Source organism: Acyrthosiphon pisum, chromosome X (assembly GCF_005508785.2).
Source record: "Acyrthosiphon pisum isolate AL4f chromosome X, pea_aphid_22Mar2018_4r6ur, whole genome shotgun sequence".
Classification (NCBI taxonomy): Eukaryota; Metazoa; Arthropoda; class Insecta; order Hemiptera; family Aphididae; genus Acyrthosiphon; species Acyrthosiphon pisum.
In genome coordinates, this window is record NC_042493.1 from 77,091,147 (window position 1) to 77,117,574 (window position 26,428).

The 26,428-nt window shown below is 29.7% G+C and overlaps 1 protein-coding gene across 1 annotated transcript in view; it reads right to left on the reverse strand.

The window, feature by feature from the left end:
• Positions 1-6,785: 6,785 nt before the first annotated feature.
• The window catches only part of LOC100571454 (doublesex- and mab-3-related transcription factor A2), a 185,073-nt gene continuing 165,430 nt past the window's right edge, over positions 6,786-26,428 (reverse strand). Inside the window, exon 4 of the mRNA XM_029489554.1 lies at positions 6,786-8,840. Coding sequence (XP_029345414.1) covers positions 8,607-8,840 — 234 coding nt within the window. The 3' untranslated portion in view covers positions 6,786-8,606. The remainder of the gene's footprint in view (positions 8,841-26,428) is intronic.

Here is a 26,428-nt window from a genome sequence, read left to right on the forward strand (position 1 = left end):
ATTTTTGTACCTAATTATTAATCACTTACCCGCTCATAATAATTTTCTCGTGCAATAATTTCGTTGTTGCAAAAAAACGAAATCCTGCGACTTTTATTATATTTTGTTTTATATTATTATGATCGAGAAGAAAACATATGTAGATATAGATGACCCTGGTTATATAAACTTTGTTGGACTGTGTTGGATTAAAAAAAAAACTGACCTCCTCATGACATAAATACATAATAACAGCCACAATTATGTATAGATACATAGTCGCAAACGCCACTCCTATAGGTCACATACCTATATTCACTTATTACATTATATTGGTTTAATGCCAAACTTGTCTACTCTCATTAGATTCTGTGCGGAGCGATGATTGTATTGGTTTTAAAATGATGAGTTTTATTTTTTATTTTTTCCATCACCTTTATAGGAGTCTAAAAATACTTCAATCTTCCAGTTTGAAGTTGGTTTCCGGAAGAAAATTTGAATCTAGTAGATAATTTAGGGGTGGTAGATGCCGAGAAAGATGGATAAAAAAGGAAAAAATTCCATGTATTTTTCAAAATAATCTAGAAAAACAAAAAAAAAAAATTAAAGAAAAGCGAGCTATGCAATTTTTATTTTTTAAGACTTCAAATAGGTATGTACCTAATAGTTTATTAGCCTACAATTATTTACATAAATAAGGTTACATTTCAGTTTCAAATATTTTATTTAATTATGGCAATGCGCACATTATGGTATCGTTGAGCCGTTTGGATGGATGGTGTTTATATTTGAAAAGCGAGATTTATAAAAACAGTTTTTGACAAAATGGATTATGTCATTCTGTCATACCTAATTCTAAAAAAAGCGAATTCTTATTTTAGCATTTTCCACACATAATAACATTATAAAAAAAAAATTAAGCTACCTATTTACAAACAATTAAAATTGTAGAATATTTTTCGATAAAATATGTTGATCGAATATTTTTATGCTTAGTCAAATAGCTTGAAAAATATAAAAAAAAATGCTCTTAAGTTGAACTTATAGAAATGTATAAATATCGAAAATACAAAGATACCATTTTTTATACCTACGCGTTTGAAGTTCAAATTTTTTACAAAATTCGTCAAAATCATCAAAATATGCAAATTGTTGTGTAGTAAAAAATGTATATAGTTTTAAATTTTAATGGCTAAAGCTTGAAAATGTAATACAAAATTCTTGTAAGTTCTCTTATATAATAATATAATATTCTTATATTACTCGCTTAATAATTTGAAAGTTAAAACGGGTGGTTTAAAATAAAACACAGAAGTTTGTATCCCCACAACTTTTACTATTAATGTACCATTGTACCTAATTCAAAATTTGAATGAGTAGTTTCTTAGTAATTAAAATGTTTAAGAATTATAGTTCTTAAAAATAATTTTACATAAATATAAAATAGGATCTAAAATGTATTATACTTAAGCCATTTCCAAAAAATATTAATTTTAATGTCTACAATTTTCAAATCACCATAGCCCCCATATCTTATCAACCCATTACCATGATAGAGCTTTTATCCTTAAGACACAAGGCTGAATAACTCAAAAACTCTTCGTATCGTATCTCAATTTTGATTCTGATATATCAAAAATCTCAGAAAAACCATCTACTGTATAATTTACAGTTGAAAGGGGTGCTGTCATTTGAAAAACAGAAGTTAGTATCTCCACAGGACACTACGAAAAATCTCAAGAATTTAAAAATATGGTCTTTAAGTATATTTAAGAATTCCAAAAATCAAATTTTGAATAGCCGCACTGAAGAAAAAATGGGTGATTATGCTTGGTGAATCACTCTGTATAATATTCGATTTATTTTTTGAAAATTAGTTTGGACTATGATATCTATTATTTTTTTAGAAAAATAAAGTACTCACACATCAACATAAAACATAAAAGAATAATACAATCTCCTTAGGAATATAATATTGGCTGACATTCCGCTCAGAATCGTTTTTCGTATCCAATATTATGATTTATCATTGAAGTAAAATTGATAAAATTGATCACATCCATTACCTAATTAATTATGGCGAGGAGCACTCGATACGTATACGAATAACACGATAGAGCAGATAGTGACTTCCTAGGATTTTCTTCTTCGGGTTCTTTTTAACGTGGGTATACAAAACTTTTAACCACTATTTGTATATTGTATAAACTTATACGCGCACAGGTGCATTTAAATAATACATTTCACGTCTCCACTCAAAAGTACTTATATTATAATATATCATTAAATATTTAAAATTCTGTTGACTTATTCGAACGCGTATAAATAGTAATTTCATATGTACCTACCAACGCGTAGGTACGTTTAATGCATATTATATCTGTGGTTACCGGTTGGGTATTATGTACTCGCGTGACTATACATACACACACGCACACAAATCTAAGTACAGAACTTAAACTCTGTGGCTTTTTGTGTCAATTAATTATATGATACTTTAAAAGCTCTCCGAAGGATCTCGTCAGTATAGGTATAATATTATAATCCTATCGTCCCTATTAAGACGTAATGGATGTTCCACACATTTATATAAGAACCGTCACATTCTATTTGTACACGATAAGCGTTATTTTAATTTTGTTCCGAACGTTGTCGGTTTTATTTATTTTGTGTGTTTAATATTGTTTTGTATTTTCGTTATAAACTACGTGTATATTAAAGTAGGTATTTAATATAACAATATAATTCATAAATACATGTAGGTAGATATATATGTAAGATACGCGATGTAAAAATTATTTATGTATTATTTATTGTATTATTAAAATGCAAAACGCATTTAATAATTGTTTGGTTTGTTTCATAAACTTTACGATCAACCATATTGTTATTTGCTGGCTAGTTAAACAAAAACATATTTGGCGGTAAGCCTACAGCATCATCTTTAGGCGTCCTTGGCAGTAGATCAAAACTTCGAAAACTGGAATGAAATGTTTAGGTATAGATATTCCGATATCCGGGAATGTGTAAAGTTTATTGCCTATATATTATACATTTATGATCGACTAAATTAAACTAATATTTTATAAACCCAAAGCAAAATTAGATATTATTATTTGTTTGAAATTGAAATATGTGTATTTGTTTTCTACTTGAAAATATATTATATGGTTTATGTGGTTTGACGTGACTCGACATTTACAGAAAAAGACGCAATAATGGTTTAATATGCAACATCATAAAATATTAAAATATTAATTGTGATTGTTTCGTGTAAGTAATGTTATTTCAACACAATGATATAATTTAGGAATGGTATTATACAAGAATAGTATCCTCTTGAACTTATATTTATTGGAATATTATATTTTATCGTATAATGTAGGATGGTATAAAATACTAAAATAAATTTCAAAACACATAATACCAACTGTTTGGAGTAGTATCAATTAGGACATTATTACTCGGGTATCAAAAAAATGGGGGTCGATATTATATAGAAGTATTAATTAACGATATCGGGATTGCTCGGACAATATATTGTTATAAGACACTGTATTTTTCGGGACTCATACGAAAAATAGGGTCCTGTGTAACAATATCGTCCCTATCAATTATACACATCGTGTAAAATAAGATTTTATTTAATAACGGCCAATATTTTTGCAGTCCTAAGTAATATTAGACTAATTATACTGTTCCTGACTGATAGTATAGGTATTGCGGAAAATCATTTTATTGATCTATATAATATTATCCTATTGTTTTAGTGATTCCTCTACATATTATCACTCCAATAAAATACTATTTCTCTATACTTTGTATATAGTACCATTTTTAAATTATATAATATTGTTTAGAAATATTGTCTCTCTTTAACTTATAATTCTATAAACATAATATATTTTTCCGGAAAATACCAATCCCTGTAATTTATTATTTGCATGGTTTATATGTTGCCCCCCCCCCCTCCCACCAATATTAGATAGTTTTATCCGTAATACTGACCGTTATAAACGCAACGAACTCACTTAAAGATTTTTCACTGGTCAAACATTGGCAATTGGTACTCAAATTGTTAAGATAAGTAACTCCATAAGTAATTTCCAAATGTATGTAGAAATAATTCAGTTGAAGCCGTGAGTGTTCGATCACCAATTATAGTAACTTAAAGATAGTCAGTAATATACCATGATTATTTATTATTATTATTATTAACAGGTCATCAATACGACAATACGTCGCATTATTATATGACCATGAATTGTGAAATTTTTTAAGCTGCTATACTGCTTACGTTATTGTAATTATTTAAATTAATATTTTTTGTATAATGTATTTCAGAACTGTTTGGCATGGCAAATGGCAACAACGCAGAATGTTTTATGCTCAGCCGAGAAGGTTTTCTTTTGTATTGCCATATCCTTTGGTTCGCCGACAAATTTGTTCGATCGTGTCGTAAAAAGATGCTTTATGCTCAATCGTGTGATAACCGTTTGCTTTGATATTTTACCCCTATAAGGCAGAGGTACCTTTGGTTGTTAAAATTACAAAACTCTACTGTTGTAGTTTTTAAATTAAATAAATAAGCGCATTCAAGGTAAAATCGTCTTAAGGACGCAATAAAATATTTTTTTCAGTTATATTTTTCTTCAACATCGAAGACGAACGATTTTTAAGTAAAACAATAATACTGCGACGAACACGTTATGTGATTAAGCCTAATAATCGTACAGTTTATTGACCATTATCTAGCGTTTACATTGCAAACAATTCAAACTAAATATAATATTATTATACATGGATATAATTATATAGATAAATCAAGCCTGCACTCGCCGCAGCCGCCATCGTCTCTACTCCTTATTTCACTTACGGCATATGGATCAACACGGGTGAAAGTTGTGATTTATGTAGGTACTTACATATAAAATGTATAATATTATGACGTACTTGCTCGTATTTTTAGCTGCAGAAATTGTTTACGATAACATTCGAGGGATTAGCTCTGCAGAGCGGGTCGTATGTAGGTATACGATGATTTAATAAACGGCGCAACCCTACCCACGTATCGTAACAATCGAATAGCGCAGAATGCTAGTATTAGTGCGAGTACGACTTAAACATTTGTAGGTCATATTAAATCCTGTTAGTAAAATATAAAATATATTATGTCCATTTAATGTTTGTTCTTTGATTTTATAATGTAGGTACATGCGCACGTATAGTACGCATGGTTTTCGTTGTGATCAGTGGCGGATTTTCAACATTATTCGGGGGGGGGGGGGGGGTCCTGAAAAATATTATGTATTTCGATGGTAAATATTACTTTTATTCTCATTAAAAACTGTTAAACATATCCCGGTCTGGGGTGGGGGTCTATTACCGTTGACCCCCTCCGCACGTAAATCCACAACTGACGTGCGTTCTCATACTGCAGACCACGTATAATAATATATTATATGGTAATGATATCTAAGTAAATATAATTTCCCTCAAAGACTTACGTACCTCTTATTATATGATATTGCTTGTGATTCGGTGTATCAATAACACTATGGACTTTAAGTTATATTGACCGGGATTCCGGTTCGGGTGAGCGAGTGTGCAGGCTTAGCCAATATAATTTCCAATCCTTCTTGGAATACGGTTGTTCATATCATAGCATAATATAATATATTATTGGTATTATTATAAATACCATATAGAGCGTCATTTAAATAATGTCGGCAGGCTGACCTGCAGAATTTGCCTTACATAATATCTGCAGTAGTGGCGTCATTTCAGTTTTTATTGGACTAGGCAAATTTTTCACTGCTTTTCCGACTCAATTTTTTTTTCACTCAGATTCTCATAGCATAGTGCCATATAGGTAAACGGGGTGGGGGGCATGTTGTAAATGTATCGGCTTAAGGTTGATGTAAATACTAGACTGAGGCAAATGCCTCAGTTGCCCCCCCCCCACCCCAAATGACGCCACTGATCTGCAGTAGTTGTACAAACCTATAATAATTCAAGTGTTATGGTCAAAAGTACACAACTCATACCGTGTGTGAAATTAAACATTTTTATTTTTTTTACAAATATCGAGGACAGTCGTCGTCTCGTCGAGTGGATAAAATTAATGAACCGAAATAAATAACAACTTTATTTTATATATTTTGTTATATTTAAAAACAAATATAACAATAGCTATTTTTTAACACACAAGATTTAGATTATATATAATATAATATACTGTATTATTGATTCGTTTTAATCATAATAATAAGATTTTAAATAATACGCTTAAATGTATACATTATTTGCGTAACAATGTTTTGTATTAAAAATGTAGGTATGTGATTATTATTAATAGGTAGATAACCTTTTATGATTTATTTTAACCAAATGACTCGTTGGTACATAAAATTATTGACAAAAAAAAGCTTAGTTATATTATATTTTATTCAATAAGTATTTAAGTAATAATAATAATACCTATAATATTATTATGTTGTAATAATGCAAAGTCGAATAATATGTCACTCAAAATGTCTAAACTAATTTAATATTAATAATAGTTATACAAATTTACAATAGTAGTATTATAGTAATAATAATCGTAAGTCAAGAAGTTGTATGGAATGAAGAACCTTTGTATTATAATATAAATGTATAAGTACACATTGAAATATGTATTCAAAAAAGTAGTATAAAAACCATAATTTAATGTGATGTGATATTGTGTTGTCAACCCAGGCGCATACTATACCTCCATACCGGATAGGGCGGCGAAAACTTAAACTAAAAATTTTTTTTACTAATGTATATTATCATTTAATTTATATTGATTACGATGTATAACTATATAAATACTTCGAAAATTTTTTACTGCGCGTATGTGCCTGTGTCGACTACATTAATTATTAGGTTTAGGAAAATTCTTAAATGGGACATAATTTTGTTTTGTTTTATTTGTTCAATTTATATGGTTTATCTATTCAACACTAGTTGTACAACAAAAGTTTTACCCAGGGTATCCTTAGAAATAGATTAATAGTAGTGGTAACAGTAATAATTATACCGAGACAAAGATATACGATTATAATATTATTTAAAAACTTTGTCAATTTTTAGTAAATGTTAAAAATGTTATGAATAAGTATTACCTAATATATAATTAAAAACTAATAACGAAAAAAAATAAAAATAAATTTTAACGCGTAAAAAAGCGTAAGTAGTTTTTTCCATACAATTATTCGATAAAAAAAAAAATAGTAATAATAATAATAATAATAATAATAAAAATATAATAACATTGCAAAATATTCGTTTTTAAACTTAAAATAATAACTAGGTATAACGAAATAATAATAATATATAATAATAAACATGACACATGACAAGCTAAATTCACATTGATTTTACACTCCCCCTCGAGTTTCACCGGTCGTGTTGACCGTTTAAATATAATAATTATTAATAATACACAGACGATCGTATTTAATTTCAATCTAAAGGTGACGACAATATTATAATATTTTTACATCAGACGTAGGTAAGTATAGGTACCTTATCACACCTTATAAAGTGTTATATTATTATTATAGTAAGTCACACGCACAGTCAAAGTACCTATACCGAAAACGGGAAAGTTTCATTTGTGAATTATTATACCAAGTGTACATTTAGGTATTATTGTACACAAGTGAACCTATATCTGGTAGGTACTTAAAAGTCGGAGCTGACCCAGCGGTATTTACCCACACAATTTTTTAATTCTGATTTAGAATAATTATCTGATAAGAAGCGCATTTTCGGTGGGGTAATACGATAATATAATACAGTCACGTCAGCAAATACGCAACACGATAAAAAAAAAAAATAGAATATAATACATAATAGGCATCGTACATTTTATATGGGTCGGTAACGACCAGAACGTGAACTCCGAAACCACTGTTTGTGTTATCGCGCGTTATTTGTTCGATTTTTTTTCATATAAACATTGTTTTTTATTTTTTTTCTATACAATATTAAGTACAATACAACACGCGTCCGCTCGACTCGACGCGTTTAATCCTACAGGGTTGGGATAAGTTTTTTGCACTCTTATATTATACAATTATTATTGTTATTATTAGCATTATTGTTATACTATTATTAACTCTAACTCTATACGACGCGCCGGCAGCAGCAGTGTGTATAATACAACGATATCAATGTCGGGTAGGGTTGTTCGATAATTTAAAGGTGCAATAATATTTAAGTCTCTGACCGCGACCAACTACGACGATAATGATGGGTTAATAATATTATTGTATTGTAACAATATTACTATCAACATAGTTTTTTTTTCTTTTTTACAAAGATATTTAAAAATCGGACGATTGAGTAACACCCGTTATGCGTCTGCCTCCTTACACAAGTCCACAAACACAAATTAAATAGATACCTACCTATCGCGTTTTAATCATTACCGCCGCGTTCGTCGTAGTCCGATGATGATTATAATTTATTGTTGTTGACGTAAACGATTCGTAATGTAATATCTATATAAACGAGCCCGTTGCGATGATGTCGTCGCAGAGTGGAACCTAACAATATTGTTATAATTTTTAGCACTATAACTACGCTCGTCTCGGCTAGGCGTGGTGTCTGGTCTGTTGCCGGTCGTCGTGTGCAAGCGGGTTGGCGGGCGCCGGTCGGCTGTGCGTCGAGCGCTCCTGCTGCAGTCTCCCCGGGATCTCCAGCGGCCGGCCCGGTTCCGACCGACGGTGGTGGTGGTTGTTTTGCAAGTTCACCGGTTGTTCCGGTTGCAGTTCCGGTTGCAGTTCCGGGTTGAACATCGGCAACCGACAGTGTCTGGTCCACTCGTTCTAGAAAACAAGATAGCAACATTGTATTATTCGGTACGGTGGTCTGCACGCACTGAAATAGTTATTATGGTATTATTATTAATATTATATTATCATAATTTTTTTTTTCACGATTTCGAGGTTTTGTACAGATTATGACGAATTTGACGATTGTCGCCTGTATGGGGCCTATATGCGTATAATATTAAACTAGCTGATCCTGCCCGTGACAAATTATAAATGCCCTAGGATTTACCCCTTCTTATACTCCGTTAATTGTAAATTTAACTCAATTATTTTGGGTTGTAGATCATTTACGCATAGACTCACAAACCAGGGACTGGAACCTTACCGAAAACAATCAATTTTAGAACTGGTACCCTTTGAATATTGGGAACCGAAACCTCGCCAGAACCCTTATTTAAATTAACTTGAAAACCGGAACCTTAGCGGAACCGATACTTTTGATTTACACATTTTTTTACATAAATATTAAACCAAAACAGGTGACAAATTTTTATATTTAAGAACCAAAAAGAAACTGGAACCTAAATTTTAGTTTTTCTGGGAACTGACAGTCCTGTAAAGAATACTTTTAAAAAGTACTTGAGTAAATACTCAAATACATTTTTTTTTTAAGTATTTAAGATACTACTCAAATACTTTAATTGTAAAGTATTTCAAATACTACTCAAATACTTTTGGTTTTTAAAGTGGGTTTCTAATTATCGTAATATAAACACATTAAACACATAGGTAGTAGATAATCTAATAGTTATCTAATAGTTTTAAAGGGAATACTGTTATTCAATAACTTTTTTTAGAAATCTGGTTTTCACAAACCTTTGGGCTTCGGCTAACACAGAAATACAGAATATTAAATAAAACTATTATTCTATTATTGTAGTTGACAATAATATTTTTCCGACCAATTATTTCGAATAAAAATAAAATGTTCGAAATAAAAAACCAAAGTATTCAATACCAAAACGGCAAAACGTATTTAATACAAAAAAAAATTTTAAATACCATTCAAAATACTTCATGCTGAAAGTATTAAAAAAGTTATTCAATACTTAAAAAAGTATTTGAATATACTTTTACTTAAATACTTTACAGGACTGAGAACTGAATAGGAACTGGTACCGTAAAAATCACCAAGGTTCAGTCACTCACACAAACCTATCCTTTTATTAATAATTTACATAATATATCATAGTTCTCGCAATTAAATTTTGTTGCATATAATTGATCAATCCAAAACCTACTATTTCCACAATCGACAAAATTTAGTTAAATGTAATAACCACTGAATACTATTGGTAACATTATTCTATATATTATGTTGGAGTATTAATGTATTTAGCTGTAAAATAATTAAATATATTGTAAACTGATACGTGTGTGACAACGGGGGAGGAGGACTCCCTTCTCCATACGACTGGTCTAAGAAATCTGCTGAATAAACTCTTTTTAAACGGACGACCTTGTTTTTAGTTATATTGTTGTAGTTCAATAAATGCTATTCGCAGGAACTTGAAACTTTTTGACACTACGTATAGGTACTGTTATTTACTATACACAATAACATTTTCAAAATATTGTTTAGTTTTATTTTGGTTAATGGTTATACTACGACTCATGAACTACGGGTACGTTATGAATAAGTTTGTAGTATAAATAGCATACAATAAATCAGAATATTTTAAAAAGATACTGTGTAGTGTGTATATTAAATAACTATAAATTATATACATAATGGCAACAATTTTGAAGTTCCTACTTCCTACGAATAATATTTTTCAAATCAAATGTAATAACAAATCGTTATTTTTATGTTGAATAGGTATCCAATTTTATCAAAATTTAACTTGAACTTGAAAATTCAATAAAAAAAAATATTCACATTTATTTTTGAGATATTTAGTTTTCTGTAACAAGAGCAGCTTATGAGGAAATGTGTATTGACTTATTTACTTATAAATATTTTGTCAACAATTAGTTCAAACTAATACCATACTGCAAAGAGAAAAATAAATTACTAATAGCAATATAAATGTATAAGATGTCCTTGAAATTATAGGCTGGCGGGTAGGTATATTTTGAGCAAAAACACGACCGTTTTCGTATCCAATGATTTGTCATTGAATTGTAAATTTAACACATCCATCATAGTTACCTACAATAGTCACTCAATTACGAGGAGCACTCAACATCTATTTACCTACAGCAGAGTGACATGTCCGTTTTTTAAAAAATATTTTTTTTATAATTACCTCCTCATAATATGTATAGGTCCGTACTGCAATAATATTGCGATAACGGACGACGTTAATCGACCTCGACGCATGGTGATTAATAGCTAGGTACATAATTCATACTCGATACATATATTTTCTACAAATAATTATAATTTAATATTTGAAATTGGCCATGTGGTCATTGTGCATTAAAACTATACAAATACATCGGCTATTATTTGTTCAATTTATAAAGTATTATTTTTATAGTTATTTTTCTGTATAGAATACAATACGAGTATATCAGAGTTTGTATATGGATCGCACTGCAAACGAGATTAGTGATCGATCAAAAGATACTACAACGACGAACGGCTCTGTATAGATTGAATTGTGTGATTACTAATTGTGTAATAAATTGGTACCTATATAGATGTTAGAGTCCAACGGTTGGACTTGTAATAATTCCATGTATAATAGTGTACACACTATAATGTACACAGTTGCTCATAAAATTACAGTCTGATGGTATTGGTGTATTACCTATTTTATGTTTTTACGAATAACAGAAAAAAAAATACAAACATGTCAGATATAGCCGCGAAGTATGAAGTTGTATTAATAAATAATAATAATTTGTCTAGCACGTGGCAATTAATATGTTAAACTTTTTTTTAACCATTTCAATTTCTAAATTGCATTTTGAATAATAAATTCGACTGTAATTAATTTTACGGGAACTGTTCGTGGTGAATGAAATTAAAATAACCTTTATAATATGCAGACACGCAGTAGAATTAAAACTGATTCAAAATTCAAAATTATTGTTTAAAATGTACCTATATACTAAAAGTAACTTTAATCTGTAAAAAAAAGACAATTAACGTCAGGCATTAGCATAGTATTATATTATACCTATACCTATACGTTTAGAGAAACTCGCATGTCATGTTATTGTTTTTGTTGTTTCGTTTTTATTAAACTCAGTTATGTTTTCAAAGTTGTAATAATTGTTAATTTATTTATATATGTGTGCCTACGCACATTATGTATCCTACCTATCTTTATAGTGTTGCGCAAAAGAAGAAATTGAAATGTCAACGTCGTAATTTAATTTAATTTACATTAAAAAACATTGTATTGTAATTCATAATATAAAATATGTAATACTATAATATAAACATTACACAATATAGAACATTTTTGTACTTTATATTAAAACAATAATTGTCGAGGTGTGGATTTCAATAAAAAAAATATGGAAAGTACATAACATTAAAAACAATTTTTTTATAAAAATAATTGTTTGATTCTTGTCATTCATATATTATTATATTATTAGGTTTGATTATTACTACCTACAGATTTAACATTAATAATCATAACCGTCTACGTGGAAAGACGTACATAACGCTACAGTGATTTACTGTGAATTAATATAAGTAAATAAGTAAATAGTAATTAAATGAATTACTATTGTGAATATTAATTACCAGCTACAATAATGAAAATAATAATTTATTGTGGTTGTCCACTCACGAGGCAACAGGTGTGCCTCACTTCTCTTCTTTCGTCCCGCACGGTCAGCACAGGACAACCATATCAACGTTAACCACCGCTGTCTATATTTCTAGAAACCACGCTCAACAAGAGGCGGAAACGTAATGATATTATATATTATCCTATTGTCACACATAAACACACGTATTCAAACCAACAGTTGTACCCTCCCCTTGCAGTAGCGGGCCAATGACCTCAGTTGTCGAAGCCTTAATATAAAATAAAAAAATAATAATAATAATAATAATAATATTAAAATCGTTCCTGGGGGAAAAATTTCAAAGACGCCCCTGGGAAAATTTAATGTTATTTTATAAAATAAAAGAGTTGTGTTGGCATGTTGTGATTTGTGATTACACTAATATTATTCGAAATATCTGAAACATTATACCTAATATTATAAAATGCACAAAATGATAATTTAATATTTATCATTCGGTGCAATTATACAATGTGTATGCGGGCTTATCAAATACTCTCTTGTTGTACATGTTTTCAGTTTTTTCTCCAATATTTACAATTATACACACTTATATTATAAAAAATATTATTATACTTATAAACGGTTCAAAGCGATTATATTTTTTGCCCTAATATCGAAACGCGTCAAATTTACAGCATATTATAATAATACACATTATACATGGGGCTGCCACCTCTCAGGTTACTCCAGGATAATTTATATAATATAATTATAAAACTAATGGCTACAGGTCTAGTTCTCCGGGCTTTTGTAAAATTATAGTACTATACGGTATAGTCTATACCCATTACCTACATGCCTAAAATATTTCTAGCATTTCATTAGATACCTTACCTTTTCACCAATTTGGGAAGTCATATCCCATAAGTATTAGGCGTATACGAGGTGTCTAGTCTATACGCACATATATTTTTGTTGATGAAATTTTTGCTTTTGCTTATCAGGCCATAGTTCAGAGGTGTATATTTACGATGGAAAAAATGTTAAAATACAGTATAGATAATAGATAGATGACTTGTAAGAATTTTTGTGTATGTCGATTTGAAACTATATTTTCGACGTGTCCCGCGAAGGGTGAAAAATTGCGGCCAATCTCGGATTTGAAACACTGTTGAAATAAATTGGAAAGGCACATGTTTATTTTCGACATCATGACAAAAAATAATATACTGTCGACCGGTACTGTTTTTTTTTTTTTTTAACAGCCATTGCGTATGTATTGTGAATGTCGTGATCAGCGAGCGAAGTATGAAAACACGTTTGCGATATTATTATATTGGTGTGCACTGTGCATATTATTATAGGCATGTGGATCACTGTATAGTTGTGCAATCAGTGCTAATATCTTAAGGGTGAGAGGGGAGATGCAGGCCTGCTATGAATATGTTAAATTAAAGAAAATCATCGTGGCATCTTTGTTCTCCCCTAACTTACTCACCCGTACCTTTTGTGTGTGCTAAATGTAAGTAACATAAATATACATTTTTAATAATTGAAGACCTGACAGCAACAACATGTCATCTCAAATTAATAGAATTTTACAAAACTCTGTATTTAACAATCGGAGATGTCTGCTTGTTGAACCAAACGACAAAGTTTTTTCTCTTAAGAATCAAAAACTAATTTTGACCAAAATATGGAAATGTCTTGTTGTTGCTTTTAGATCTTCAATTACAAAACAATACTGTTAGGTATTTTATAAACACATAATTTTAGAACTGTTATCTCCGTGACAGCCGTTCATCCGTCAGTAAGTTACCAGTACAAAGTTACGATTGTTGATAGTAAATTTCGTGATGGTTTCGTCAAAAAACTATATAGAGTATACTGTATATACTTGTTTATGCATTTTTAATGATGCGAGTATGCAATGAATATTGAGATTTTATAAGCGTAAGACTAGTCAGAAGCTTCGCACGTGAAAATCTATTTTCCATGGCTCTTACGTGATACATTCACAAATTCGCAAACTTATAAAAATACATTTTCGCTACCCAGTTTTGTACATTTTCAGATACCTAAGTATTAAAATCTATTTTATAGGTCAGATTTAACATTTTATAAAATTTAATTATCTTGATACCTAATTCTAATGGCAATTATATTATTATTACTTTATGGCGGAAACTCGAACACGTATGATAAAAAAATGCAATAATCACTGTCACGAACGGTGATTAACTATACAAATACGGCAATACGTTATACAATTATATGTGATAACAACCAATTTTAATTTTTTGTTATATGGTTCTAATACTTATAGATAATTAATTATTGTCATATGATAATAAATAATAGGTAATACAGACTACAGATTTCCTAATTTTTAAAAATGTTAAGGTACGAGGTATTTTTAGGAATCGTGCGTATGCGTTGTATATTTAATCCAGGATATAAGCTATTTTATCAAATAAATGGGTATATGCCCTATAACTCTCTTAAAAAGCACAGCAAATTTATATATTTTATTTACTGTCCTAGTTATTGACTACCTTTTGTACAGAAATATGGAATTATAGAGTTTATTGCGTTGTACCTTGTACCTATAAATAAAACTGGTAATTAAATGATTTTAACTACTGGTTAATACCGTGTAATACTTGTAGAATCGAACTATCAGTAAACCACATAATTACAGAATGTCTCCAATACGTAGACGAATTTGGCAGCCTCAACATACCCATCACCCCAGTTTGCAGCACGCGGACCTGACGCTGACACCACCTTACAAATTTCAAAGTTAATAAAATCAAATTGTTTAATCTTATTAATGGCCATTGTCACCAATGTTAATAATTAAAAAAAAAATAAGAAAAACTGGTAATTTAGCACGCTTGTTAACTTTCGTAACTTGTTTATTTATTTATTTTTAAATCTAGTCATGTTCGAGTAACGTTTTGTTTTTATAGTATCGATGAATAATTTAAAAACGTCTTATGTAGTATATGTCTGAGTAAAGATAATTTACTGAATCGATCTTTGTTCTTAGTGCTGCAGGACCGTAAGATATATTACATCGCATCCTCATACAGCCGAAAGGAAACGGCTATGATATATCGTTTATCTTTTAAACTTTCCATTATATTATAATAAATTACGGTAATTTGTGTAATTTTCGAAAACTTGTACAGTTTTAATCAATATTTATCATTTAACACTTATTTCGTGTGTGTCCTAAACCCCCCTCCCCCCCCCCACCAAGGAGCTTATTGTTCGCGCTGTCCCGCACAACACCCTCCTGCACGGCGTCGACTACAAAAATAAGTAAAAACAGAACACATAATATACCTATAATATTATAATTTGTAACATAATATAATATTATATTATAATATCAACTGCAGCGCCGCAGTATAATAATAATATTATCATACTCGCGCGTGTTTATTTTAATGGAGTTGTCGGTTTCGGTAGACACCACACACATTCACAGAGTATAATAATATTATACACTCGTATCGTATAATAATTAATGTATAATTTATTCTGACGACGGCGACGGCGACGACCACGGCGCGACGACGAAGATCTGACGACCGCCTAGCGCCAGAGTCGGCACCATGGGAAATCTGCGGACCACCTCATCGTCGCCACTCCGACTCGTATCGACGCGACGTCGTCATTTAAATATAATAATAATAATATAACACACATACGCGAATCGGTCGACGAAGTACCTATACATATATATTATATTGCACATATAATATTTGCGTTTCCCGGTTGATTGGATGATGATTCGTTGTCTTACACACTTGGACGCGCGTGTAGACAATCGAACGGTAGTGTATTAAACGCACGTAGTCGTGTTTGTGTGTGTGTGTGACAGTAGGTACCTATATACGTATTATATATATATATATATATATATATGTATATAATATGTATAGTATGTATATTGTATTGTACGTATATATATGTATGCATTTAATAATACAATAACAGTTTGTAATCACGCGCACCCGGTCTCGGCGGCGGCGCGAGAATGTTAATGTAATAATATTATGATTATGTTATAATCAGGTAGGTACGCGATGATAGACATCGCGGGTTGTACGAGCGGCCGACACGATTGTATCTATATACGTGTATATGCACTGCAGCCAGCTATACCTACGTATATAATGGCATATACACAATACATATTATGTGTATACGTCACACACACCCACACACACATAACTCGAAATACACTGTAATGTATACGTGACCAAGTTAGCGTGTGTGTGTACACGTGCAATAAGTCATCTAATAAAGGCAATATAGATATAACATATTATATTATTATATTATACGTACGTCTGTCGATTTATTGCGGTACATGATATTATTAATATCGTCACAATAATTACATCTGTAGGTATATGTCTTTCGATTCCGTAGGTATTATCACACACACACACACACACACACACACACACACACGGTGTGGAAAATGTTAGTAATTTATAAAAATAGTCCAAGTACAATAAATTAATAAATAGATCTGATACTACAATATCTAGTTAATGTTTTTGTACAATCATTTTTCAGGACTTTTATCCTTAATATAAATTACTAAATTACTGAAAACTAATTGTTTGAATTTTTAATTAATTAAATTGATATTTTAATAAAAAGGATCCACTAAATAATGTAGACTTAACTAGGGGGGGGGGGGTGGCGGCGAAAGGGGTACTCATTGAAAAACAAAAGTTTATATCGCCAAAAGGCACAAGTACTTCTTAAGGAGTAGAAACAATCTCAATAATTTGATAATATGGTCTTTAAGTATATTTAAATATTGCAAAAATCAGAGTTCGATTAAAATTCTTCATTTATAAATGAATAAATGTATATGAAAATGTTTGGTTTAACATTCCTGTATAATATATTTTGTAATGATCACATTTTCTAATATCAATATTTTATAAATATCAAAAGAATTATTATTTTAAAATTGTACGTTGTATTAGTATTACTCATTACTTATTGTCACTAGTAGTATGTACTTGCATGTTATGAGCACCTTTTCTACATCGAGATTTTATCAGTTTAAGCGGGGCATTTCTACATGCTCCACCAGTGGTGAATATAGGATGTTTAGAAGGCTATGCAATGCCAAAAATCAGGCACACAGGCCGCAGCTCCACCGTGTAACACATAATCATAGAATTATTAAAAAAAAGTGTAATGAATATTCACATCACTTTTTACAGGCTTTAAATTTATTTAATCATTTATTGAAAATTTCAATATTTTTGAAGTCATAACTATAGTAATGGTAGTTCAATTTATGATTGTGTTATTCTAGGTATTACAGTCATGTAAAATGTTGAAATTTTCAATAAATAGTCAAATAGTATAAATACATATTTTAAAGCCTGTAAAAAGTGCTGTAAACATATATTACACTTTTTCGAACAGTTCTAAGAGTATGTGTTACATGGTGGAGTACATAGAAATGCCACATTAAGCTGATGAAATCTCTGTAAAAAAGGCGCTCAGAGCATACAAATACATACTACTATGTTGTATAATATTATATACTACTATAATTAGTAATTAGATCAGTATATTAATTTAAAAACTATAACGTTCCTTAAAAAAAATATTTGCAAAGGTCGGTTATAGGCATTTTTTTTTTTTATAACTACGGTTGAGTCTATTATGCTTAGAAGTATAATATGTTGATAAGCTGCTATATTTCTATAAGTAGGTATATATATTTTAATTTTGCAACATATCGCTAACCTATGTATAGTTTTTTTGCAGTCATTTAAAAAAAAATTTTAAACTAGTAAATTATGTACTCCGTTTGGCAAGAGAATATTTTGCAGGTTACTTAACGCATTGCGCCTGCGACCTACGACTGGAGCCGTGAAGTGGTGATTTGGGTGGTTGCAGCTTAGGTATTATGCGTTTTGGTTTATGATGCACACGGCGCAACCACATTCTCTCAGTGAACGGAGTATAGTATGAAATATTTATTTCTGGATCCCAAATAGTCCACAACTAATTAGAAAAATTAATTTAAAAAAAATTATAATCTAAATAATAGTAGTTAGGCATGTTTAGCTACGAGTGTAGTATGTATTTGTTGTGTGAATTATGCATAATAATTGGAGGTCGAGGGTTATATAGGTATAGCCGTATAGGTAATACAAAACGTTTGCATAATTGCAATTGAAGTATATATAGCAGAGTTCAGTATTTTATTGAGTTCTTTGACGATTTCCTGATGTTTTGACGTAACATTCAAATTAATTACGGCGTATGAAATATACCATGTATACGATTTTAATTCTTTTATAATACGATGAAAAGCCTTTGTAGTCTAAAATATAAAAACAATGCAAAGTCGTGGTTTTCAGAAAATACTTAAGTTTTGTATTTAATACCTTTACATTTTTATTTTCAGCAAACTAAAATTAATTTAGTAAGTTGAAAACTTAAAATACTGAATACAAAATATTCACAACTTTATTATATAGCTATAAAAAAGTTTACCTTATAATATCTATTCATCCACTCTTTGGTCTCGAAAAAGCTAACATACCAGCTGAGGATCTATCTAAATGCTTTACTCCACATGATATACAGCCTAGTATCTCATAAGTACAAATAGCGGATAGCTGTCTCAAATTATCCCTTCACATATAAAAACACATATAAAAACTTCTCACTAAAAACACCTATACTGGAGAAATCAAATATACTATCAAAAAACTCCCAATTAAAAAATTACCAGGCCATGACCTAATCAGTAATATCATCGCAAAGAACCTACACAAAAAATGGGGTACACTAGGTACATATGCTGACTACACACTAATAACCACTTCTCATGAAAATCACGTTACAGCCGGTGATATGATTCAAAACCATTTAAATATGATTAGATTGTGGGCTAACAGATGGAAAATCCAAATAAACGAATCTATATCTGTTCTAAATCTAAAGTAATTTTTTCACTTAGAAATCTCGATTCTCCACCTGTTACGTTAAGTAATCAAACAATTCCAACGGAAAATTAAGTTAAATATCTTAGGCTTGTCTTAGATAAATAATTAACCCGGAGCCCACTCGTAAAACTTAACGTTTTAAACTTTTAACTCTAGACTTCACCTCCTAAAACACTCTTGAAATCCAAACTTTCACGATCCAATAAATTAGTATATACAAGTCAATAATTCAACCAGTTTGGACAAACAGTATTCAGTTATGGGGATTTGCAAAGCCATTCAATACCAAAATTCTTTCAAAAAGAATTTCAATCCATCTGTTTACGACTAGTAACGTCTTCTCCTTGGTATTTCGCAAATAATAATTTTAAAAAGACCTAAAAATTCCTACCCTTAGGCCTTAATCAATTAGCAAAATTATATTACTTTAAATTTCATACTAAATTAAACTCTCACAGTAACCCATTAATAAAACAATTATCCTCCATGTCACTTCCTGGTAATGTACATGGAATACTTAAAAGACAGTGGCCTAGAGACCTACTCAAATATAAAAAATAAAACAATAGGTAATACCTAAAAAGTACCTGGTCACTGCTGCGAGTGCCTGTCCATATACACTACCTCGTATCTGTATCGAATTTACCCATTGTACAAATTGTATTGTATAGATTGTAAATAAAATGTTTAACAAATAAAAAAAAAAAAACATAGACCTGAAAAATCGATCATAATCGTAGTCAATTGTGAGTTATAATGGCTTGTATATAAATTCATTTTTTAATAATTTCATCATTCGTCATTAACAATAATATTGTGCTAATTTACCGATTTTAAGTAGTTATGGAAAAAGCAAATAGCAGTTATTGAACAATATATTATAATAATATTATAATACCTATTACTTTATCCTCTGTGAGGATTTCTAGACGTGTAGAACGTTTTCTAGGAGTAGATGTGTGCACATTTGACATATCCCACTTCCACAAAGCAAAAATACCAGATGTAAGGCTAAAAAAATTAGTGCCAAATTTATCTATACATATATTTACTCAACAATGTCATTAATTAAAATAAAATGAATAAATATTATAAATGTGTGCATCAAATTCGAATGACAAATATCAACGTTGAATTGCGGTAAAATAGTAAAAGATAGAAAAATAAGCGACAACATTGTTTTATATTATAAAAGATTAATAATTATATATTTAATGGAAAAACAAGATTGATATAATATATACCTCATAATTTAACGGATATTTACAAATGTAAATGTAAAACAATATTTTTTATGGTATAATAACAATTAATAAGAGAACATGCTAGTTGAGAAAATAATACAATTTGTGTGAATAGGTACTCAAAATAATAAATATTATATAATATGATACTATATCAGGCAGATATAAATATATAATATATAATTGCATTTTAGTAAAACAAATATAAAAAAATCGATAAGAAGTATGAAAACTAGTTATACTTGAAAAATAAATTGCATAATACGAGTATCAGTATTTATTGGACCAAAATATATTAAAAGCAACTATTTTAATTTGCTTGTAAAGCGTAATTTTAGCGGCTCAATTGAAATTCCAATGTTTTTTGTACATTTGTTATTGTACATTTTATTTAAATTATCAAAAAATAGATGTTCAGGCCGACATGAAAATTTGGCGCAAACAGTCTCTATACGAAAATTTAACATTTTTTTTTATTCTGCTATGATTCATACAGGACGTTTTCACAGCATTAGTATAGAACTTGACGCGAAAGCTACGTATTAGACAAGTGCCTATAATAGTGTTAGATACTTGATTGGATTTTTTTTTATATCCAAAATGTGAATTTCTTAGAGGTAAATTAACGAGAATATTACAATAACTATTTTGTACTGATATATTTGATCATTTTATAGACTTGATATAACTTATGGGCAGTAATTCGTACTATAGTAAAAATATCGACTAAGACGTTTCAAGATTAAAATCATACTTCGCCGTGTACAAAATGTACCGTGCATCTTATTGTAATTATTTATTTGGTTTAATAGGTCCTAGGTTATCATACTTATATTTTTGTGTTTAATGCGATTTTAAAATAAAGTTTATTTGTAGTTATGTGACAAAAAAGAAAAAAGGATATAAAATAGGTACCTATTTACAATGTATTTGTGTATTAAAATATAATAAGATGGGCAATATACTAATATGAACGAATGGTATTTTTATGTTTTTTTTTAATTCTGTGGGAAAATTATTTACCACTCATCGTCATGGTATAGGTTTATCCGGACTTGCTGCTCATATAACATGAGTAGGTGTATTACCTATCTACCTACCGATATGTACGTACTCATGTGTATACTATTATAGGGTTTTTAAAACTTTTTTTTGTTGCAAGGGCTGAGAAAACAAATATATACTCGTCCATATTATTGGCCTTAACCGGCCATGATTTATAGTACTAACCTATCCTACTTCGCCCTGCATTATTGTATACAGACTAACTTAATACGTCTGCCTACCTATTTAATAATGACGCTCCATCGACTTGATTATTTGGTCTCGACTGCAGCGCTGCACGTCACGCGGTACTATAATATTATCAATCACGATAATAATATACTATATACCTATAATATACCTATATATATACCTATAATATAATATTATGTACACAATACACACATACAACAATACACCGAGGAAGTCGTAAAGCCAAACTTTACCGCTGGCGATGATAATGACAATATGTAGATGTAGGCATTCGTGTACATAGAGGTATACGCGAGTCGGTCGAAAGTCTTTCGGTCGGTCGCCGTCATCCACACATCGATCGCTATCGTCTCGTCCGACAGCCGCCCCGGAAAACCTCGTCTAAATGCCACCGCACGTCGGATACTTAGCGTAAGTGGTAAGTGCGTACATCGGGAAAACCGGTTTTCCGTTTTTTTGCGCGTTCGGATATTGTCGACCGAGTCATTGACATCGCCGCTGCTGGTGAGTGCTGGTTACCTACTAGCCACTACGCGTCGTACATCGTATATAAATTATAATTTTATATAATATCTCATCATTTACTCGAACATAAATGTATATAACTGTACCCATTACTGGTGTATATTGCCAAAATAAACCGGGTATTAAACTTATGAAATAGATACATATTATAGGCACTTAAAATAATTTGGTACCCAACTATAGCCATTGTTGGGAATTAACTAGATAAATTATCTAGATAAAATTATTTCTTTAATTATCTTATCTAGATAAAAATAATTAAATCATCTAATTATCTCATCTAGATAAATGTAATGGTTATCTGTGGTAATTTATCTAGATAAATAATATAATTATAAGAATATTTTTAAAATACTGAAATAGCCAATAATTTACGAGAATCGAGTAGTGATTCCAAATACCAATATTATTATAGTTAAAAAAAGAAATATTTACTGAAATATTGTCAGTTTTATTTTTATTCAAGTTGTATTAAAAATTAAAATTGTATATTATTTTAGTTGAAAAATAACATTAGGGATTTATTAATTACTAATAAATTACATTATTTATAATATAATTTTTTTTTTTTTTTTATAATATTTATACAATCTATACTTTATAGCATAATAAGTATAAGAGAAAAGTGACAGAAAAACATGGTATACTTGAATTAAGAAGTCACCCACTAGTGACTCTTTGCGTGATGGGATGGGTGATGGATAATATAATTTAAAAACAAATCATCTATTTTTTTTTATCTAGATAATGTATGTGTATTTTTATCTTTATCTAGATAAAATAAAATGATGTTATATTTCATCTTATCTAGATAAATTTTGAATGAATTATCTGTTATCTTATCCAGATGATTTTTTGGTTATCTTTTCCCAACACTGACTATAGCACAGAAATTAAATTTTTCGATTCAACCCGGTATATGCAGTCGAGAAAATTTAATATATTTAATTTGGTAATCGTTACGAGAAAGGTTGAGAATCACTGTGGTCTGTGAACGATCATAATATATGGGTTTTAAAACAAATACTAAAAAAATTAGCATTGTAGTATGAGTTATTTATTTTGTTATTCGAAAATGAACAATTGGCATTATTGGGAAAAAGTTCTCGCAGTTCAGCCCACTGTGACCTATATATTTTTCTTGCATCCCTTCACAAAAGAAGCTCCAGCCATAGTTATGTCTATTTATGGCCCTTATACTACTGGTCTTTGGATGTGTGGAGCGACGAAATACGATTAAAATCTTTTATCCCGACCTCAGCCACCATGGGTATTTACTATTTACCACTCGATACGACTTTATAGCTGCAAGTGTTAATCTAAGTTGTGATGAATACCGGACGTCGATGGATATAATACTATAAATTGTATAGGTATTATTTTGGTGAGTTTTCACGACACTGGGTAACTATTATGGACGTGCGATCTGGACTGGTAAGTGATACTATAAAATATATAATATTATAATAATATATTATAATCAATATCCAGTCGACACAATTATATTTTACCGCCATAACGTTGTTAATAAATAAAAATAACTTATATAGCGATCACCGATTTTCAGTACAAAAACATAATACCGATAAAGCTGGTATTGGTATAATATTTTATGTTCATCGGTCATCGATCACCTAATTTGCAGGGAAATAAACCATATTTATATGCAAACGATTCTGGACTTCAAGTATTCAAATCAATTTACTGGAACTACACGTAATAGTATAGAATAATTTAATTATACACTGCAGGTATCTATTACGAGAATGAACGTAATTCGTAAGTATCGTAATCTCTTTTATTTTCACATAACTATACCACAAGCCAAGTACCAATAAATTATTATTTAAGCCACTGGCTTTAAGTTTTTCCACCTGCTAAAATAATCTTTAAATTATAGAGATATATTATAGAGAATTATAATTTACTCGATAAAAACGATAATATCGGGTGAGAGAAATCAATTTGAGAATAGAATCTATTCAATAGATACCTTTTTAATATATACCTAGTTATAGGTAACATTGTATTCTGCAGCCTATTTGTTAAACTTATTTAGCTATAATTTTCTCGGTCGATTTCTGCGATTTTGCGGGGGAAAAATTTGGTTTAATACTTATTGTATGGTTGCAAACAAATCTTTGGCTGACTTATTAAAATCAAAATCCAATTTGGTAGATAAAATCTAGTAATTTCTACCATATCAAAAAGTTAAATTCAAATGAAAAATATTATCATAATATAAGTACATATTACTATGCAAAAGTTGTCATACTATTATAATGATTTTATCAATATTTTATTCAATTTTTATTTTTATTTACTGAATATGTTAATTTAATTTTTATTTTTACAGTATTTATATGGTTTTATTTTATGTGTTCATGGGTTGTAAAGTTTAGAGCAATAATAATTATTAATTTCATTGAAAATGCTATTGCGAGTGCGATATAATTTGTCTTTATATTTTTATACGTATTTGTGCGATGATATATAATATGATGTGTATAATTATATGTATATTATTTTATTATTATACATTTATGTGAAAAAAGTTGTATTACATTTTATTATTGTACTACCGATATATCGGTGTATCGCGATACAGGCTTGTTTTAGAAATTGTATCGTAGTACATATCATAGTATTGAATAATTAATAATGTCTCTTATATGATGTTCATACTTAGTATAGGTACTTACCTAGTTTAATAACGGTATTTTTTATTTTTCTTCAAAATGTACCTTTTTTGATTACGACTAAACAAACTTAGGTAGTATAAAAAATGATTGCCACCACAATGTCGGGTGAAAAATTTTAATATGAATTAATAAGCGAGTGTGACATAATTTTTGCACCATTTTGGCGATTATTAATATTCAGGGATTCCAAATTAGTAAAAAATAGTACAATACATAACTTTTTGTAAAATTGTTTGGTAATATTTACACTGAGATATGAATTTAATAATAACCTATTTATCGGACTATTTATTAATAATTTAAGCAACTGCGATGCTAGACATTCTTTACCAAAATTAAAAATTTGATCAATCCAAATATTAAAAGTTGGATTCACCTGACACACATAATATATTTTAAATCCAATTAACCAATGTTATTATAAAATAATTTGTAACGATTTTCTATTGGAGCACAAAAGTTAAAACGAATACAATTGTGAAACAAAAAATTCACCAAAAGTTATTATTTTATTATATTGTTATTACAGAATGAAGATTTCTCGATAGTCTTAGAACTTTTTACCGTGCAGAAGAACGTTTAAACAACACTGGAATTTTTGATTTTTGTACGCTGATAATGGTCGTCTACGAGCAGTTCAAACGGTTTGGAAAATAACGTTTTGAATATTATTTAAGGAAACCCGCAAGCATACCAATGATGATATATTTTTCAAACTAACAAACGGCGTATTGTGGAGTAGGTAAACATCAAAATATTTGTACACTACTTCAATGAACGAATCACCGTTTATAATCCTCTCACGAACAACATAGTGTTAAAGTAAATAATATAATCTAAAATGGTGCATGCTAAAATTATGTCGAATATCTAATTATATTAGAATTTGCAACAAGATTTGTGATGCTGTTTGACATTTTTAGCTATCATCTAAACTTGTTCAGTTTGATAATCAAAATACGTCAGTTTTGAATACAAAACAAAAATAAAAATACAATTACGGTTAAACTACTAACTTGGTTTATACTGAGTACCTACAAAATATATCATATGAGTAACCATTCTTTTTTTCCACCCTGGCAATAATTCTAGTGTGTTTAAATATAATATGATGAAAAACAATTAAAAACAAATAATCCTTTATGTCTACT